The sequence below is a fragment of the Miniopterus natalensis genome, chromosome 19 (assembly GCF_054644295.1).
Source record: "Miniopterus natalensis isolate mMinNat1 chromosome 19, mMinNat1.hap1, whole genome shotgun sequence".
NCBI classification, from domain to species: Eukaryota; Metazoa; Chordata; class Mammalia; order Chiroptera; family Miniopteridae; genus Miniopterus; species Miniopterus natalensis.
The window spans coordinates 20,016,908-20,038,971 of record NC_142099.1 but is presented as its reverse complement, the minus strand read 5'-3'; the positions used below and the strand labels follow the sequence as shown (position 1 = coordinate 20,038,971).

Below are 22,064 nucleotides of genomic sequence, written 5' to 3'. Positions count from 1 at the left end.
TATATATATATAGGTATAAAATAAGCCTTTTCAAAAACTCTTGTTTTAGAATCCTCTAGAAATCAGATGATCTGACTTCTGACAAGAACAAATTACAATAAGGGGTATAAATTTATGAATACTGGTAGTCCCGACGGAAGAAAGCAGGTCACACTCTACTACCAGTCATGGGATTCTCAAAAGGTAAATCTTCAGTGAAGCCAATGGCTCTAGATTTCTAAAAACAGTATTCTGATTTAAAGGTTTATTGATAATTAAAAAAAAACACACAAGGTGGCTCTACAATTTTAAGATTCTAAGAAAACCAAAGCAGTTGATAGATGAGAAAGCTGTTATAGATGCAAAGTTACAACTGAAATCAGTAATGTACAGTAGTACATTTGAACATTCTTCACATATGGTACAGTTCACTTTCTTTTTGGCTTGAGGCACTCTTAAAATTTATCACCTGCATAGTAAATCTTTACATTTTGTTAAAAAGAATTTCACTAAAGGATTTTGACTGCAACAAGTGGACACGCAGAAAATTAAACCAGGAATGCTGGTTAACAAATGGTTTACCAATTTCTGAAATTATATTCTTTTCCTCCCTTCTCATAAACTGTATTTCTTAATTCAAAACAAAGCTTCAGGATATATCCAAAATAAATTGCTCTGGATTTACCTGCCCTTAGGAGTCAAATGAACCACTAACCGCATGATATCCACACTTCAAAATCTTTAGGTCTCTTAAAAGGTAAAAAAACAAATCCCAACAGAATGCACTGAGAATGGAGTTTAGATAACTATGTTTGACTAATTGAAGTCTCAGTGCTTATTTTAACATTTCCCCTTTAAGACTTTTTTTTCCCCTTTCCTCCTCCATTCCACAAATTCTCTTTTCCCTTGTTTCCTTCTCTCCACCCTCCACAAACAAACAAAAAACAAAACTCAAATTTGACACACCAAGGTGACCTTTTATTACTTTTATCCCGATAAGCAGAAGCTGACTAAGGAACTCATGCCTAAATGATGTAAAAGGAAACAAAATGGGAAAACCCACAGTTCCATTTAGGGAGCTGCCATACTAATAACTCAAACTGTAAAAAGTCTACATTAAAAATCGGGAGGATTCGTAGGAAGGATTTTCTAGTCCTTCCCACTGGTCATACTATACCCATAATGACTCAACCCAGAACTGCACAGAGTTCTTAGATATCAGTAACACAGGTCTCAATGGACACAGGGAAATGATTCTCTCAAATAACTTGTAACAGACTGAATAAATGATTTAGATATATCATGTTTACATAAGAACTTAACTTCCTTTAAAAAGAAACCAGTTCTTTCAAAAAGAGCTGTGATTCTGTCTCTGGTTAGAAAAGTCAGAACTTGAGACATGATTTCTCTTCTGACCCCTTATAAGCAGATACCCCTTTTCAGGGCGTGTTCGGGTTGTACAGGCAGGACTACGTGGGAAATACGGCTCCAGAGCCCACTCAGTTTGTCTGGGTCCATATGTTTGTAGGAGGTGGGTGTGTTAGAGTTGGTGAACTTGACTTTGAGGAAATCCCTCACTTTTTCTTCAATTTCCTTTAGGCCTAGACTGGGTCCAAGCGTCTCCTCCTCCAACAAGACAGTCAGGACTAAGGCTACATCTTTGAAGGCTGCATTTTCATGGTCACAATACTTGTAGAAGATCAAAGTGGCGCCTGCGGGCAGTGACTCGAAGCGGTGCACCACCGCTGCATTCTGGCCATTTCGGAATCCATTGCTCAGTTCTTGGTCCACCTCTAGCTTCACAGCATCACTGTCCTGAGTAGCTCTGCCCGTCCCATCAATCCGGATGGCACGGACACTACGGTAGGACGAATAAGCATCCGCGATTTGCTCACTCAGACACTTCAGTGCTTCTTCAGCATCGCGGGCAGCGGTGAGCAGCAGGATAGCAGGTTGAGGCCGAGGGTGGGAGCTATTGAGATGCTTTTCGAGGAATGTCAGGCTCCTTTTCCACAGCTTCTCATCTTGACCTTGGTACTTATTCATAAGTTGTTTCATCTGGTTCTGGAACTGTTGCACAGCAGTGGTTTCTACCATCTCAGGAGCACGTATGTACCACAAACACCCAACGGCACAAACAAGGAGCACAAATAGCCACTGCCACTTGAAAAAAGATGCATTTTGGGGTTGTTCAGTCATGTCTGCTCAGGAAAAAAAAATGACAGATACAAATATAATTTTCTTAGATTCAAGAGGAAATGACTTGTAAAACCAATATTAATCTTTATAAACATAACACAAAAGAGGAAGAAATTTTAAAAAGGGAGCTGATAATTTATTAATCTATTACACGTTTTCAAGAAAATCTCACACCCATAGGTTTTAAGTTCTGTGTATAAGCATGCATATATCTCTTCAATACCAAAATGATAAAAAGTAAAATTTAAATGTATGAAATGGCATAAGCAAGTCAGAAATAATACAATTTATAAAGCAAAACTACTATTACTACTGCTAATATTGGGGAAGTAAACAATATTAAAAGACATTTTATAAAACATTTTTTAATTTAGGAACTGAGTTTACATGGCTAATGGCTAATTATTCAAGGTAGAATTTTTAAAAGTTTTTGAAGTGTATAAAAAGATAAGAAAAGGGTACTCTAAGTGAACACCTTGCATATATTTTGGCTAGCTGTCCATTTAATTGCACTGATGCAAATTAACAGTTAAAATTTAGTTTGCAACTCATCCCTAATTATTACTGGCTATCATGACATCAATTTATTTGAGTGCTTTTCAGTTTATAAAGCACTCTCTCGCCTGGCCGGGCGTGGCTCAGCGGTTAAGCATCGACCTAGGATCCAGGCAATCAGGGTTCGATTCTCCGTCAGGGCACATGCCTGGGTTGCGGGCTGCAGCCGATCAATGACTCTCTCATCATTGATGTTTCTAGCTCTCTCTCTCCCTCTCCTTTCCCCTCTCTGAAATCAATAAAGATATATTTAAAAAAATAAATAAAAAAAAAATAAAGCACTCTCTCATATATCACACACTTAATCATTTAATATGATGGCAATGATAATACTTCTACACCTTCTATTTATTGATTGACTACTTTAGGCTATGGACAGTTCTCAAAGTGTGGTTAGTGGGGTACCAGAAGATCCTTTCAAGGGTCTCATAATACAAAGACATTATTTAACTTTTCCCACTATGTTGACACTTGCACTGATGGTGCAAAAAACAAATGATGCCTTAGAAGGAATCACACGCAGTGGCACCAATCGGTAGTCTTTGTATTCCTCATGGCCATGCATTCAAAGTATCAGTTTCACTTAAGAATGTCCTTCATAAAGCCATTAAAATTATTTATCTAATTGAAAGAATAAGTGACAAACTATGGTTAGTCAGACTTGTGTATTTGATACATTTTCTTGAAAATGAACAAAGTGAGCCCACAACTGATAATATTTGTTGCCAATGATAAAATTGAAGGTTTCAAGTGAAAATTAGGATAGTGGAAATATTGTATCTGCCACTATCAGTTTGAAAGCTCCCAGTTCTTAAAGACTTTTTTGTTTTGAGATGGGTGGTGATATTAACAAATGTAATCTTTTACTATTGTATTACAAATGTCTCAACATTTGGAAGAACTATGTAACTTAGTGAACCAATATTTTTCAAATGACCAGTGCATGATGTTCTATTCAAAGTACAATAAAGACTAATAGATTTTATAGAATATAAAAAGTTCATTAATGTGGTCTCAGATTTCACATTTTAAATAATATTTAGAAACTACTACTTGTTGAGTTTTGGAGAGTATCAAAATAAGAATATTCACAATTATTTGAAACTATTAAAATTCTACATATCCGTATAAAGCTAGATTTTCTGCAGATACTTCAACCAAAATAATATATTATAGCAGACTGAATGCAGAAACAGGTATGAGAAGCCAGCCCCATTTTGTTAAGCCAGGCATTAAAGAGATTAGAAAAAATAAAAAGTAATTTGTTACTAATTCTTACTCAATTGTTTAAAAATAAGAAAAAAGTCTCAATTTTATTTTCTAGGTAAGTATGGATATGTATAACCCATATTTCTTAAAAAGAGTTTTTTGGAGTACTTATTAATTTCACTAGTAGAAAGTGGTATTGAGAGCAAAAAGTCTGAGAATCACTGTTAAGTTATTTTCTTAGTACTCACTCAGGAAAATAAACAGGTTTAGAAAACTAAATTTGCCCCCAACGCTATAGAAAAGGTTAAGTGGCCCCGCCGGGTGTGGCTCAGCGGTTGAGGGTCAACCTAGGATCCAGGCGATTGGGGTTTGATTCCTGGTCAGGGCACATGCCCAGTTGCGGGCTCGATCAATGACTCTCGCATCATTGATGTTTCTCTCTCTCTCTCTCCCTCTCCTTTCCTCTCTCTGAAATCAATAAAAGATATATTTAAAAAAGAAAAGAAAAGGTTAAGTGGTCCAATCTAATTAAAATACTGGCCTGTGGAGTCCGAAACACATGGTAATCCTATTATGTTATGCTATGTGAGCTCTTTTTTTTTGACTCAGCAAGGTTCACTTGGTTATTAGTATTAGTAGACTTATTTTTACTGACAATAAAGTGAAGGGGGAAACCAGTTGTCGTTTCATATTGTTTACCCTTAAAGAATTTCACTTAGTAAAATATGTACTTTTTCCTCTGAAGTGCTCACAATTTAATTCTTCAAGTAGCATTCAGTTATTCTGCTGTCAAACACAAACACAAGTAAGGACAATTATGGACAACCAGTTTTAGACTTACTTAATAAAAACTCAAACAAACTTACATTGGCGGAACGTTGATGGAGATTGGTTTCCAATCTCTGATTTCTGAATGCTGTCATCTAATGATAGGAGTAATAAAGACTATCAATTTATGTTTTATAACGTATTTCCAACAGAGAAAGCAAATAAAAATTCCACCAAGAGAAAAAAAGATGGAGATCAGCCAGAAACAGAAGAAAAAAGCAGAAGTGCCTATTAGAATGACAGTTCCTTAAGACAGAGACCTATTTCCCTCACAATTACTGATGGCATGTCCAAAGCATACCCTTAATACACTTGCTTTGTGAGAAAGCCTTCAAGTATCTGATCCAAAATATTAAATGGGAGTTGTGAAACTTCTGGGACAAAGTTAGGAGGACCAAGTAAATAGGCACAACTATAATAAAAGGAAACATTTACTGTCTGAAAAACTGACATATATTGAAACTTCTGCCTCATGACGATGCTGTACAGAGGGGGGAAAAGGACAGTATACAGATTACAGGTTATTGAGCTATCTGGATAACGTGTTTTGATGTAAAGCTCCACCTTAACCCTATTTCCTACCACAAACTGATTTAAAGATTTTCTCTGGTGCTTCTGACCACTTCAAAAATCAGTAATTTTTAAATATTACATTGGTTGGGGGGCTGGGTGAAAAAGGTGAAGGGATTAAGAAGTACAAGTTGGCAGTGACAAAATAGTCATGGCATGTAAAGTACAACACAGAGATACAGTCAACGATATCGTAATAACTGTATGGGGCCAGGTGGGTACTAGACTTATGAGGGAATCCCTCATAAGTTATACAAACGTCTAACCACTATGCTCTATACCTGAAACTAATACTATAATTGAAAAATAAAAAAATAAAAAATAAATAAAAATTACACTAAAAAACTTTTCGTCATTTTTGTTAATAGACAAGTAAATCTGTCTTAGGTTTGTAGTTAAACAATAGATTTCAAAAGTAATTTTCTCAAAACTTCATCAAATCTCTACTTCTATCATTACTTTAGAAAACAAATTAAAAACTATCCCAACTCTTTCCTTTTTTCCTCCATCTTCCTTGGCTTGGCCAAAATTTTAACCTCTGAGAGAAAGGTATAGAAGGACAGGGTTCAGAAGGTAGAGAGGCCAAGTTACTCATTCGTATGACCTACATTTACCAATATATAATGTCTATCACTTGTCTGAAGTTACAACTTATAGGTATATATGATCTTTCTGGTAGATCTTCCTGGTGTTCAGCAACAGCTTTCATCTGAGAAACGCTGAACTAAACTGGAGCAATAAAATTAGCCCTGCCAAGATCCAGAAATAGCCTTATTTTTGGTCATATGACAAAATCCCTTAAATGAAACAAAATGACATCAACCTTAACTCTAAAGGTACATTGTTTTACAATTCCCAATTCAGCCTAGGACACTACATCTTTTAGAGGCTTCTAAATTAGGTTACCAAACTTAAAAACGCATAAACATATCCAATAGGTAATGTTTAGCTTGAATACCTCACTCCATGGTTGCAAAGATCAAATGAGATAATATATGAAAATGCTGTGAAGTGCTATAGTACGATGATATTAATAATGAATAGCTAAATAATAGTTATTATGTAACATATTTATAGAACTCATAAAAAGTAACAAAATTAACACAAACAAAATTAAGAAAACAATCCCATTTACAACAGCACTAGAAAGAATAAAATAGGACTAAACTAACTAAGAAGGTGAAGAACTTGTACACTGAAACTGTAAAACACTGATGAAAGGAATTTAAAGCAGACATAAATAAATGGAAAGACATCCCATGTTCATAAATTGAAGAATTAATATTCTTAATATGTCCATACTACCCAAAGTAGACTACAGATTCAGTGCAATCCCTATAAAAATTCCAGTGGCATTTTTTATAGACATAAACTCCAAAAGGTCAAAGCAATTCCGAGTAAAAACAACAAAGCTGGAGGCATCACATTTCCTGATTTCAAAATATATGACAAAGCTAAAGTAATAAAAGCAGCATGGTACTGGCATAAAAACAGACATATAGACCAATGTAAGAGAACAGTCTAAAAATAAAACCATGCAGATATGGGTAACTGATCTTAGAGAAGCGTGCCAGAGAAAGCATAGTCTCCTCAATAAATGGTGTCTGAAAAACTGGATATCCATATGCAAAAGAATAAAACTAGACCTTTATACTATACACAAAAATCAACTCAAAATGGATTAAAAATTTATACATAAGAACTGAAACCATAAAACTCCCAGAAGAAACATAGAGAAAGAACTTCTTGATATTGGCCTTGGCAATGAATTCTTGGATATGGCAACAAAAGCAGAAATAGAACACGAAATTACATCAAACTAAAAAGCATAATAAACCCATATTAACTTAAGACAAAGTAGGAATGCAAACAGATAAAATATAAAAAATTAGGTATCAATTTAGCAAGTAAAAGACCTATTTCTGCCCAGCTGGCGTGGCTCAGTGGTTGAGCATTGACCTATGATCTAGGAGATCAAGGTTTGATTCCAGAGTCAAGGCACATGCCCGGGTTGTGGGCTCGATCCCCAGTAGGGGGCGCACAGGAGGCAGCCGATCAGTGACTTTCTCATCACTGATGTTTCTCTCTACCCTTTCCTCTCACTGAAATCAATAAAGATGTATTTTTTTAAAAAAGATCTATTTCTACATTCCAATCAGATCCTCAATGTAATCATTTCCCCTTCTACACTGCATTTGCAGTGTCTTATTGGAGGAAATAAAAATCATAAACTTTTTTTTGAGCAACATGTCCACTTTATTATATAGTCTCCTAGTTTTACTTTTATTTTTTTGTACAAATATTTTTGATAATACTGTGTACTATACTTCACTTATCTGGAAGTAATCTGATATTAATTACCCAAAATATATAGTTAAGAACTAAGAAATAACATATACAGTCTGAGCTTTCATAGAACATATACTCAAACTCGTGCATTTTTATTTCCAAGAGCATCTTTCAGATTTTCAAAGTAAGTTTTAATTTTTTATACTGGTTATGAACATAATCCTAATAAGCTGAATAATTAATATTTGGTTTTCTAATTCTGGTAGGACAGGATGAGCAAATTATAAGAGGAAATAGTCTTCTAACAGCAGGTACACACAGCAATAAGAAATGATAGCCAAAAATAAGGCAAGGGCAAAAAGCTAACCCAGCTGAAGAACTCATATATTTGTGGGGTAAAACTTCATTGCTGGGGAAAATGAATTGTGACCATTACTGCTTTATTGATGGAAGAAAAAGCCACAGAGCTTATCTTGTCCAATTAGTCATTTCATGAGCAAGAGATACGTGATGGGGGTTTATATTATCTAAATAAAAGGAAGGGGTTTCCTGAGGACCTTGAGACCTACTTTGATTAGATGAATAAAAAAGGGAGAAGTTAAGGGTCACTTAAGGCATGAATTTTTATTTTATACGGTCAAGGTTTAATATAAACACATTCTTAGAGAAACTATAATGGACTCTGAATTCAAAGTATCATTGCTACATCACATCTAGTTATGGTATTTCTTAAATTCTGTGACATCTAACCCATCCTAAACCTAAACATGAAAATACAATTTGTGGACTTCGGCCTTTATTACTTAAAATAATGAGTATGCAAAGCTGTTTCAAGTTTACTTATATTGCATAAAATTGACAACCTGTCAAGTCTAGACCCATTACCCACTGGTTTGCTCACACCACTATCTGCACTTCATACCTAGTCCATCTCCTGCCAGTCCCAGCAGATAGATATAATTAAACTGGTAATCATAGCTATCCTTGATTAATAAAATCACAAATGACCTTAATGCTTATCTGAAGAACTAATTATTTTTGTATGTTAATACTCAAGAAAAACAGCAAATAAAATTATTTCAATAACACGTAGAGATTTATCAACTTACTTGGCATCCTTGTTCTTGGTTTCATTTCTAACAATTCCCGAGGGTATTTTTGATATCCCGAGGCTATAGCAAATACATATATCAAAATATCATTTAATATACTTTGAAAATGTATAGCATACTCCAGTGTTAAGACAATGTCAAAGGACCACATCGGTGAGATGAACCACTTCCCAGCAAAATAAGTAGCAAATAAATATACAGGGTGAGCAAAAGCAGGTTAATAATGAAAGTAAATATTGCAATAATTAATAAATAATACAAGAATAAACTCACATACTCACAACTATAAATCTACTTTTGCCTATCCTGTCACCTAAGAAACAAAACTTTCTACAAATCCTTTGCTCTGGTCTGTGAGAATGACTGAGTTTAGTAACACCTGAACTTGACTTCAATGTTAACTAAGAAGAAAAAGTTAACCATTTACTCTTGCAAATAAATTACTTTCAGTAAAACTGTCCAGAACACATTTCCACATCACAGAATAACTACCACATATAGTACCAATGTGTGGTGACTTAAATGGCAAAGAAGATAAAATGACTCAAAATTCTATTAGTACTTTTTGTTGGCAGAGTCATAAGGACAGGTTAGGATTGGTTGACTAATAAAGAACCACCAACCACTTACTCGGCATTGAATGTTGCCTATCAAGAGCTGTATAGTCTTGACCTGAAACAGAAAACAGAGGTAAGGTCACAGAATACTTGGAAATAAAAACAATGACGATACTGCACAAATGTTTTGCTTGTTTGCTATAAATACTACAAATCAAAGAAACAAAAACAATAACCTTTCTTTCATCAGTCCCAAACAAATACAATATGTAATTATTTTCCCTTTTCTAAACTTCAAAATGTCCAGGAATTGGATAATTAGTAGTCAGCTTAGGATCAATACCATCAAAGTAACGATGAACCGTATTGAATGTCTACCAGGTGTCAAGTGATTTTACTTAATTCTCACACTTCGTGCGGTGAATACATTATTCCTATTTTACAAATAAGGAAACTTAAATTGATAACTTGCCCAATTATGTATCTCAAAGTAGTAGGGCTGAGACATAAATCCTGGCAATCCACATATAATGTTACGTATTATATAAGCAAATTTGTGGACATTGCTGAGCAGTTATGAAATATAAGATGCTACCACGTTTTGGGGTGGTATTTAAGGACAACTGTAAAATGACACAATGGAACTATAAAATGATGCTACAATTCTAACAAGAAAAATTTCCAAATCTGCCCTGAAGAAATGAGTTACTTTTACCCACTGATACAAGTATTGGTGCAAAGGACAATGCTCGACCAACTGAGCCACACTGGCCAGGGCATGCCTTCTTTTCAACATTTTACATTAAATTTGCAAAAAGAAGATCTTTAAAAATGAGAACATTAACCACACCCACAGGTAGATTTTAAGCTTGTAAAACACGGCTTGACTTACTTCGTGATGACTGCCAAAATGATTCTAGATGTTGATCAGGTGATCTGCTGGTTTGGTCTAAAAAAGAAAAAAGAAATATAGCACAATATAGAGCACATTTAATTTCTTAAATGCACATTTTACAAAGGAAAAAGAAGTAATCTAAAGAGCAAAAATATTCAGATAAACCCCAGGGAATTCAACGTTTGGGTGCATAATTTTAAGTTTCTAAAGAATCAAGGTGTATTCAAATAACTAATTAGCTGTCTTTCCCCTAACTGCTTTTTAAAGGAAAAAAAAAAAAAAGACATAGAACATGGCATAAGGTAAGGGGAAATTTTGAAAGTTTATAATAATGGATCTTCTTGAGATCATTAATATTAACTGTTGCTTTAAATTTCTCTTGCAAGCGGTCAATACACTATTCTGGTAAATATTTTTGATAGTGTATTCCTATTATTAAAATAATTTTGAGCACCGATCTCCAAAACCTATTTCTTTCTAACATCATACACCTATATTCTGAAATAATGTATTAACGAACGTGTTGTATACATTACAAAAGAAAAAAAGACATTTTATTTTATTTTTTTAAATATATCTTTATCGATTTCAGAGAGAGGAAAGGAGAGGGAGAGAGAGAGACAGAAACATCAATGATGAGAGAGTCATTGATTGAGCCCACAACCCAGGCATGTGCCCTGACCGGCAATCGAACCCCGATCACCTGGATCCTAGGTCAATGCTCAACCGCCGAGCCATGCCCGGCCGGGCGAAAAAAAGACATTTTAAATAGATGAAATAGAAAAATATACACAGGAAATTGTATTTTCTTCCTCCACTCCAATGTATCTTCTTATACCTCTTCAGTGATAAGTGGCCCCAAAGATAATCTAGGAAGATCAGCATTATTCTTAATATGCCTCATATCTTTGTTCTTTAGCTAGTTTTCTTCTGCACGTGGGTATGTGTGCTTCAGTAAGAATATATTAGAATTCTAAAGGGATCACAGAGCCTGGGTTTATGTAGTTTCAAAGAGCTATATATCCTGGTAGAAATAGCATTAAACTACTGGCTATATGAATGCTTAATTAGTCTCTAATTTTTTGAGCTTTATGTATATAGATGAAAACTAGTAACAGCACTTAAGTCTTTACTATGTGCCAGGTACTAAGTGCTTTGCACATATACATTAATTTCTCAAAACCACCCAGAAGAAGTCAAACAATTACCTGAAGGCACAAACCTAGTAGTGGAGGAGTGGAACCCAGGGATTCTGGCTCCAGAGCCCATGTTCTTAACCACTATGCTAGTGTGTTGCATATCTACTTTGGGATTTCTGTATCAAGAAAGAATGGGGGAAAATGAGGAAGGATGGGAAATACATAGAATACCAACTGCCCACAGACCGGCTTATGAGCTTATTTTTAAAGTGGAATGATTAAGTAAAACTTAGAAATTAAAGAAATTCTTAAAATGTGGTGAGGGGAGAGTAGAGACAGTCTTCCATGGGACTAAAATATAAAATTACTTATTATTTACAGAGTTTAAATATTGGTACCCTCTTAAGCTACAAATTCACTTTTTTTTCTCTTCGCTTTTTTCCTTGAATGAACTAAAACACAAGTTTATATGAATAATCAGAAAGTGTTATTGCTAACTTGGTGTGAACCTGAACAACCTAGAGATAAAAGTATATTAAAACTTCCGAAAAGCTAACACTCCTGGTAGTATAGTGAGTAAGTACTAATGCCAATGTGATCAGTTTCCCTATCAAATTTTTAAAACTACAAATAACTCTTCTTGTGAACACAAAAATATTGTATTCCATAAATATCAAATCAGGCTAAAAAGTGATTTAATTGTTTAGGTATTACATGACATATTTCTAATCAGATGTATACATGGAATAAAAAAAATTTTTTGTTGTTCAAAATATTACAGATGTCATTTTTTCTCCCCACTGAACCATTCCACCCTGTCCAGAATAAAAAATTTTAATGAATACTTAAAAATATACAACTTAAAGTTTTTTTTTTTTTAAAAAAAAAGCAAATCCTGCCCAGCCAGGCGTGGCTCAGAAGTCGAGCATCAACCCATGATCCAGGTGATCACAGTTCAGTTCCCGGTCAGGGCACATGCCTGGGTTGCGGGCTTGATCCCCAGTCGGGAGAGTGCAGGAGGCAGCCGATCAATGATGATTCTCTCATCACTGATGTTTCTCTCTCTCTCTCTCTCTCCCCCTCTCCCTTCCTCTCTCTGAAATCAATAAAGATATATTAAAAAAAAAAAAAAAAGCAAATCCACAAAATACCTTTATATTTTAACTTAAAATACAGCTCCTAAGATAAGCGTCCTATGTGCAAAAAGCAGTTATTACCTCTAAAGTAAACAGACTCCCCGGATGAGAACTTAACATCAGTAGCAGTACTGTCCCCGCTGTCGTGATCATGTTCTTCAATGTCCTCTAAAAAGAAATAAAGGATACACTAGTATAGTCTTTACCCTAATGCTCTAAAGATCTGGATTAAAAAACAAAAACAAGCATTCAACATTAAAATGAAATCTTTTTAATGATCTGATATAGAATTGCTCTTTATTATGTTTACTATTCTGAGTCACAATGTTTTAAATAAGCTAAAATTGAGTTAAATGCATAAAGGCTATCAGCACTCATTCTGTACTATTTTACCTGCCCATATGACAGTTCAGATAAGCATGATTCTTTTTTCCTAAAGAGAAAGACACTATCTTCTGCTCTCACTCATAAATATCTCTCAAAATTGCTGATAACATTAACAAAAAAAGACTAAGAATATACTGTATAACATTTTAAAAGATAATACCTTCTTCAGAGTAACTGACTTTCTGTTGGACACTGGTGGCTTCTAGAAGAGAAAAGCATACATGTACATAACATCAAAAGCCAAAGCTCAGTAATAAATAAAGAGCATCTAAATTAAGGAAAGTGAACATAAAGACACACTAAACTACTTTTAGTTGTTGTTAAATCAAAAAAGAGTCTCTTATTTCCCTCTAGAAAAGCAGAAAGTTTGTTTTTCCTTCACCCGCAGGTCTATTTGTACTCTAAAATGTAACCTGTGTTTGCAGACATTAAGTTCTATGATGATAAATATTCCAGTCCCTATAGGAGCTACTTTTCAAAAAACCTTGTCTGTTATCTGATTCCCATAAAGTCATAAGGGAATACACTTTTTTGGTGAAGGTTCAACAATATTCAGTGACTTGTCTAAGGGTGTCAAGATAAAAAGGGATTTGAACACTGGCTCTTCTGATTTCCAGTCTACCACCCTTTTTTCACTCCATCAGTCTGTTCATAATGGCACACTGTAAGCACCCAATAATCATTTTTCATTGAAGACTACTTTGTATAGTAGTTTAAGGTTCACAGCAAAATTGAGTGGAAAGATTTCCCATGATTACTGTATACTGCAAGGATCATTTTCAGTATCTAGAAGCTATAAATCCTGAAGTCTCTAAAAAAATTAGACTCATCTTAAGTGAAAGATAAATTTAAAAGAAGCTGCAACTATTTATAAAGAAAAATGAAGCTTCTCTCCTTTTGACTTATCTCCATATTTAGAAAAGAACTGTAACTTAAAACTAAGTCTGACCACAATTAATGTAGATTCTTGAAGCCACAGATCTTGGTATCTCATATCCTATACAGAAAAAAAAAACCACTGAAAAGAATTTAAACCAGGCCAACAAACATGGCAAAGGACACTGAACTTACTATGAATCTCAAAGTCACCTTCTAAATCAAGAAAAAAACCTTGATGAGTAAGTTGATATCTCCTTTCTCTCAATAGTATGAATTTAACAAAGGCTAATTAAAACCAAAATGTATTTGTTCTTACATGAATTTTAACAATAGTATAACAAAATACATATTTTCAAATGGAACAACCACCAAGGCTATTAAGAAAGGTCTTGGTCATAGGGACGGTGCCCTACGCACAGAGATCATGAACAAAGTAATATTCTCAAGCCAGTGACCAAAAATGTGTACTCCTGTATTCTACTGGTAATCAGAATCCTTAAGAAGAACCTAGAAAAATTAGAAATTAACAAACCTAATTCACTCATTTCAGTATTTCCATTGGTTATGTATGCTGAATCTGCAAGAGAGATTGCAAGAAAATGATTAGAGCTTAAAAGGAAATGCATCATGATTCTTTACCACAGGTTCATCATCAAAACCATAACAGATCTTTATCATTATAATACTTGATAGTCATAAAAAAAAAAAATTAACCTAGTTTTTTCTTATAGAACATGACTGAGGAATAGAAACCTAACGTGAAGATAAATAAGCTTCCTTTTCAATTCGCAAAATAAAGCATCCTTATGGGCCAAAAAACTCATGACCTTACTAGTTTTCTTTCATAGTCATAAAATCAACTTAAAGGTAACACTCTTTCAAGGTATTAGTCAAAAAGAAATGTAATGGAGCCACAAAGCCTCAGTCTTGAATTTTTTACTAGCTTTATACTGGAGGAATAAAAAGTCCCTGACCCTGGTTTGAAATCATCGTAACAAAAAGAATCATAGCAACATATAAGAAACATCTCTTAATGTCACAATATATGTTAAATGAAAATAAAAACAAACATGATGGAGGTGCAAAAAAAGTATTTATTGGGCTAAAATTGTGTTGAAAAAAGGAGAAAAGATCATTTAGACATGAATTTTCTTATATCTCCATAAAATATTTCTGAAGAATACCTAGGAAACTGACAACATTGGTTGCCTCTGATGAGAATAGTAAAGGCTAGAGGGAACAGGGTGACTTTTCATTGTATATTTATAGTACTTTTGAATTTTGAACCATATGAATACATGTGCTACCCTATTAAAAAAACTGTATTTATAAAAACGTTAAACCAACAGACAAAATCATCTCTTACCGTATCTTGGACTTCTTAGAGGGGCTCTAAGCAGGCTGGATAAAGGATCTTCACTCACCACTAATATGGTGGGGGGGGAGACACATATAAAAATATATAAAATAAAATACCCAACATACTAGACTTATTATACAATCATCTATTCATTCAACAAAGGTTTTCCTGAGTTTTCCACTGTGTTAAGTATAAGGATACATTAGTGAACTAGAGACAAGTTTCGAGCCATAAAAAAATTTATGGACTTGATGGAAGTACTTAATTTTTTTCAGCAGACCGTATTTGTATAAAAGGAAAGGAATACCAAATAAAACTCTCCTAAATTTCTCGGTTAGGAACCAGAATCAGATGTTGTATACCTCAAATTAATATAAGATTGTCCAGTGTAGTTGAAAAAATGTAAAAAAAAATTTTTTTTAAGAAAGAACCAAATTCCATTTGTTGCATACCCTCACTGTGGATTATGTATGGCATACTTTAATTTCAGGGCTAACTTCCTGAAAGTTAATATATTTCCTCCAAGAATGCAAATTCTTGTTTTAAATAAAATGTTGGTATTAGCCAGGGTTTGTGTCAGACTATGGTTCAATGGCATAGGATCAATGGGAAAGTTCATCTCATTGGATAAAATGTTAATGTAAGCCTAGAAATCCAAGGTGTGTTTTGTCAAAGAACCTCACATAACAATCTAAACCCCAATATGTATCTAAATTTGGATGATGTTTTATTTCATTTGTCTCTATAAAAAGGCATTATGTTTGGCTCTGTATGAGAACTGCAAAACCCACTGAACTAGCACCAGCCCCCGTCCATTACACTGAATGCCTTTGTTTTTATAAAACTAATTTAACCCATATGCTCCCTGCTCCCACACCTGCATAGTCTCTCCATCATCAACATCCCCACCAGAATGGTACATTTGTTACAACTGATGAATCTACATTAACAAATCACAGTCACCCAAAGACCCTAATTTACAAGGGTTCGCTCTTGGTGGTGTAGATTCTATGCATTTAGACAAGTGTATAATGACAGATATCCATCACTATGGTACCACAGAGTATTTTCACTGCCCCAAAAATCCTGCGCTTCACCTATTCATCTCTTTCCCACCTCCCCAAACCCTTGGCAACCACTGATCTTTTTACTATTTTGATAGCTTTGCCTTTCCTGAAATATTACATAGTTGGAATCATACAGTGTGTATCCTTTTCAGATTGGTGTCTTTCCCTTAACAACATGCAATTAAGGTTCCTCCATGTCCTTCCAGGTAATCTATGCATGGGCTCCATTAATTTGCCATCTATATTGAGAAACGTGGTTTGTGTTTTTTTCTATTTCCAATTCTAACATAAGTTTCTTGTGGAAAAGAAATGCTTAAGCAAAATTTTATGAACTTCACATATTCTGTAAAGTGCCATGAGAAGGAAAAAACCTTCTATCTGTTTTATTGTGTACGAAGTGACTTTGCATGTACTATATCATTTCTACAGTGACCTTGTGAGTTAGGCATGGTAAATCCTATAGATAAAAGCCTGAAGCTCAGGGTGGATAAGTAACTCAACCAAGATCCAGTGTTCTTTCTACACATTATGCAGCCATGTACCTCATTCTCAATCCTTAAATACAGGCCTAAGGTGAACTCTAAAAGACTGTTCAAGACATTCTAAAGTTTTATAATGGTCTGGAGGCTGGCACTCAACAGTCTTCTGTATATCAATTCAATTAACTTCGTAATTTTTATAAATTTACTCTAATTTTTTAAAATGAGAAAATTTTGCTTCTCCAGGTTTAAGGGACATTCAATTAAATCTACTGTAAATACAATTCTAAGAATATGCTTTTTCCAAATGGCCTGGAAAGTCTGATTATAGCACTGATTGGTTGCTCAAAGCATTTTTCTAAGGTAGTTTATAATCTTAACACAGTAACATAGGCTGTTCAAGGAATTAAGCATAAAGGGAACTGAACTTGAACCAGGTACACTTTATTCTGAACTGAGAATAGAACAGTTTAACCTACAAAGCATGAGTTTCTTAAAAGCAAGGGATAAGGAGATGAGTCAGGATTTGGGTTTAAAAAATCCAGGGATGATCAGTTTTAATAGCTATGTGTTAATATTTAAAAAAGTAAACAGAAAATAAATGGAACTAAAACAAAAGATACTAAGCATTCATAACTGAAGTTAATCCTTTCCCCTGCTTTTCAAAATAGTTTTTAAAACTTAAGTAGATTATCACAGGTAGCCTACTTCCAGTACATTGATACTAAGATGCAAATATTTTTATACTTTAACATCTCTGAAATTGGGATGCATCACACAATCTGTGGCATGTTACAGTTTAATAGCAGTATTTCTTTTTTCTAGGTGGTACATAAAACAATGACAGATGATACTTTAGACTTGATGAAATGTAGTATCAAATGGACAAGACTGACCACATTGTGCCATGATTTTACTATGCAGATTACTTAATCCATCCATTTTAAATGAAAGGTAGGTAAGGTGGTTTACTCATTTGTAGTACTGGGTAGCTAATTATTACATGGGAGAGTGACAGTGAGGTACTTGGGGAATATGAAAGGGCTCTGTGACAGTATAAGTTATGTGACAAATAGTTATATGACTGAGTTAACATACAAGAAGTGGCTGGTACTTAGCAGGTACTCAAATATGTACCCCGTCTTTTCTCGACACATTGCTTAATTCAATAACTAACCTATTCAGAAGATTCACTTAAACTGAATGAAGTATGATTTGGAACCCTTGATGAAAAGTTGCCAGGTAAGGAAAAAACCAAAATCACTCTTCTCACCTGAAGTCTCTTCTGTTCTCCTGATAGTTCTCTTTGAGACTGTTCGGCTTAAAACAGTTTGTGGAGATGGTTCTTCCTCTAAATAATAGATATGACAATTGTCAAAATTCAGAATATGTGATTTGGGTAAAGATTATGCATATTAACAGCAATATATGAGCAGAAATGCAAGTAATTCATTTCTTTAGAAATGTGAATTGGGTTTACCAAAACTTACAAATTTAACTAGTCAGAACTACTCTCAAGACAATTAAAAAACTAAACTATGCCCCACTGATGCTTTACCACAAAAGTATATTACTTTATAGAATTTAAAAGCTGGGCTACACCAGCAATTTTCAACCTGTGTGCCACAAGAATTTTTAAAACATGCACAACCTGACTACTTAAGTCAGTGCCACTGACTTCTTTTCCCTTAGACTGTCAAATAAAAAAATGACAACAGCCAACACAATAGCCATCTGGTGTGAATAAATTAAAACCATACCTTTTTGGGTTTTGGCCAGATCAACAAAAAATATTTTTTTGGTGTGCACAAAATTTTAGTAGTCTGAGTGTGCCAAGAGATGAAAAAGGTTGAAAATCACTGGGCTAGAGTGTCATAAATGATGTGGCAGAAAGCAGAAGAGTGAAAAATGTTTAGGTCCTTATAGATGTACTAATACAGAAGCATATCCTCTATGTGCTAAAAATTAACTTACATAATTGCATTAGGCTCTGTGGAAGAGTCAACACAATTTAACATATGTATTGTTAAATATGTGCAAAGCATTCTTTCAGATATTGAAGGAAATACAGAATATAAGTATTGAAGTATAACATACGATATACTTCAAATATATATGATAGGATATTTGTCTTCAGGACCATACAGGGTGGGGCAAAAGTTAAGTTTACAGTTGTAAGTACAAAAACACAGTTAATTCTTGTATTATTATTTATTAATTATTGTGGGGGTTTTGTTTTTTAAAAATATATATTGATTTCAGAGAGGAGAGGGGCAAGAGAGATAGAAACGTCAGTGATGAGAGAGTCGTCATTGATTGGCTGCCTCCTGCACATCCCCTGACCTGGGATGGAGCTGGCAACCGGCAGGGCATGGGCCCTGACCAGGAATCCAACCACGATCTCCTGGATCCTAGGATCTCCTGGATCTTAGGCCTATGCTCAACCGCTAAGCCACGCCATTCAGGACTATTTATTAATTACTGCATTCTTTTCCATACAAACTGTCTTGAGTGACTACACCCTATAGTAACTTACATATTTTTAACACTAAAGTTTCCAAAATCAACACATCTTCAAATGTATCAGCACTTCATGTACCATCAGGTAAACGTGCAGCCTATTATTCTGCTCTAAGGTGAAAATCCACGCCTCTTCCTAGCTATCAATGGTCTATGTAACCCCACTGTGATTCAAACCCCCTGCTTCTTACCTCATATGTGTCTTACATGGGCTAACATGAGACATCACATGTGACTGTTAGATGGGGGCTCAGGGGTAACGACAGGATGGATTAAGGGGGCGGTCTCACCTGTGACTCACGTAAAACTATACACTCACTTTGTCAGCATCCTTCGGCCATTTAAGGATGAAAACTAATTAAGAGTATTGCTTTGTCGAGCCGCTACTTAAGTACCGAGATTACACTGAGGGCCCCCGGAGATTTTTTGGCGCAGCCAGCCAGAGTCGAGAAAGAGCCATCAGCTCAAGTCTATCAGACACCGGGGGGCTTCAAGTTCAAGATAACTGGCTCACCCCATCTCGGTGTATTTGGGTGGCGACTCAAGTCAATTCAACTACGCTACCCTGCGGAATGCCCACTCACAAATTTCCTCCCTCTTTACCCTCGTGGATAGTGATGGGAAAAGACTGGAAGGCTGGATTAGCAGCACAGTTCGCAGGTGGGGACTGTGGCCTCTGAGAATACGAAGAGGAACTAGAAGTGGCTTTAGGAGAAACAGGCGCAGGACAGAGAAAACCGAAACCGAGACGGGAGCGTTCCCTCGCGAAGGCCTGAAGAAAGAGGCAGTCCTGACACCCCTAAACCGATGCCCAAGAATGCACAGAGCTCCCCGGCTCTGCTCACCGCTCTGCACGAGCAGTGACTGCCTTTCCGTTCCTCCCGCCTGCGACCGGGGTGGACGCGGCGAGCGGACGCACTCCCGCCGGGGCGGAGGAGGCAACAGCCCGGGCGGGGGTGAGCTCGGCGGGGGTGAGCTCGGCGGGGATGCCCGCCCGCGCGCCCCTTTCGCTCCCGGACTTGCGGGACTGTTACCTTCGTCCGTCTCACCTTCAGAGGAATAAGGGTCCTGTAATCCTCTCCGGGTCATAACGGGGGACGACCGTAGCGGACGCTTCTGTGAGTGCTCCTGCCGGCGGCGCGCAGTCTCTCGCGTCTCCATCTCCCCGGTTTCCTGGAGTCGCGGATGTCCCCGCCGCCGAGGCCGAAGGTAGTAGGCGCTTTCTTTTCCTTTCTCTTTCGCTGAATGGGGCCGGAACTCTTGTGGCTGGTTTCGTTTTGCCAGCGGGGATTTATCTTTGGCCACCGGGGGCTCGGAGTCGCCGTACACTTCCGGCGGCTCTTCCGAAAACCTCACTTCCCGCCGGGGGTGGTGCGACGGCGAAGGAGTTCCGTGCGCAGGCGCGTCGCTGCCGCCGCCATTTTGAGGGGCGAGCCGACGCCTTCCCTCCCGCAGGGGGGCCCTGGGTGTCACGTGCAGCCTCCATGGTATTATCTCCGGCTCCGCCCGCCGCCCCTCGCCCGCCATAGTTGTTGTCGTAGCTTGAGTTTACCGCCAAGATGATTTTGAGGGCCCTAGATTCACCTGCCGTTGGTGGCGATGGCTTTTCGGTGTGCTGGGCGGTTGTCGCGGTGGTCAGGGAGGCAGTTGAGAGTCACCGGGGCTGCCACCTGCGTCGTCGCTGCTGTGCTGCAAACCAGCCTCTGGGCCCATGGTGTGTCCTAGGGCTGTGGGAGAGGCAGTGCCAGTGCTGGGTCAGCTGCTGTGGGTCACTCCCGCCTCCTGGCTGAAGGCACCAAAGAGGTGGAGAAGAGGGTGGAGGACGTCGCTGGCCTCTGCCTTGGGGGGGGAGAGGGAGGGGACGACGGCGAAGGGACAACTGACCGGGCAAATTGCGTGCCGTGAACACAGCTGCTCGTGGCAACCGTTGCCCGCACACGGGAGGCGCCCGCACACGGGAGGCGCCCGCGCTGGCTGCCGGTAGCGAGTGTCCGGAGAGGCGGAGTGAGCCGGGGAGGGAGAGGGTTCGGTCTTCATTCCGCAGGCTGTGGCGCAGTTTCCCGGGAATCTTTGTGATCCGCTGCTAGCTTAGCCGTGCCTGGAAATGCCCCTAGCAGCAGTGATGATGATAAAGGTACTTTTTGCAGGTGTCATCTTTCGGAGAAAATTTTGGTTTGAAGCTCTTTATGAGAGCAGTTACCCAGCTTTAAATTTTAAGACACCTGTTGAAAGTGTACAAAATCGAAACTGCAGGCGTAGTCGGGCGGATTTCCACTTGGCGAAATGTACGCACAGCAAACGTAGTCGTTCCTGGCTCCTGTCTAAAGGCTCTATTCCAGCAGCACTATTCGGGAACCTCGGTGCTGTGTTACGGTCAAAGAGAAAGGAACAAATACATTGATTAAAGACATGTAACTTTAACTTGTGATCAGTTATTTTCACTTTGATTCTGGGCATGACTTCATACACTGCAGTTGGTTTAGGGTTTCCAGTGTTTAGTTTACTGAATAAGAAAGCATGAATGAAAAGCACTGTTTGTTTCATATCCCTATACCATACTTAGAGATGTGGGTAATCTGCAAATATCTAACGAAATTTACACACACTGAGGGAAAGGGAATTGTTGGTGTAAAGCCTGAAAAATTATTGAAAGAATGTTACCTTCAAAATACACACATCTTGGATGATTTTTTTATAATTGATTTGAGTGTATTTTAAAATTTGTAATTAGGATATGAATTATAATGAATGATTCTGAAAAGTTTGAAGGTATTGTTTATTCTTTCAAGTATTTTAAATTTCTTCAGAATGCTTTTGAGCAACTCATTTGTTCAAACGGGGCACAAATTTCAACTTAATGAAATCTTAACATGTACTATGTTTTCGCTAATAAGCCATATAGTT

General features: G+C 36.9%; 1 protein-coding gene across 2 annotated transcripts; it reads right to left on the bottom strand.

The window, feature by feature from the left end:
- Positions 1-229: 229 nt before the first annotated feature.
- TOR1AIP1 (torsin 1A interacting protein 1) lies at positions 230-20,702 on the bottom strand. Of its 2 annotated transcripts, XM_087828086.1 has the most exons (11): positions 20,210-20,702; positions 17,914-17,991; positions 15,101-15,160; positions 14,267-14,311; positions 13,016-13,057; positions 12,550-12,636; positions 10,191-10,247; positions 9,372-9,413; positions 8,739-8,801; positions 4,809-4,865; positions 230-2,180 (listed from the first exon to the last, which is right to left on the bottom strand). In XM_087828086.1, exons 1-11 carry the CDS (start codon positions 20,685-20,687, stop codon positions 1,399-1,401), a joined length of 1,791 nt encoding a protein of 596 aa, XP_087684212.1. In that variant the 5' UTR covers positions 20,688-20,702; the 3' UTR covers positions 230-1,398. The 2 variants fall into 2 exon arrangements, with proteins under 2 accessions (XP_087684212.1, XP_087684213.1); XM_087828087.1 differs by lacking the exon at positions 4,809-4,865.
- Positions 20,703-22,064: the final 1,362 nt, after the last annotated feature.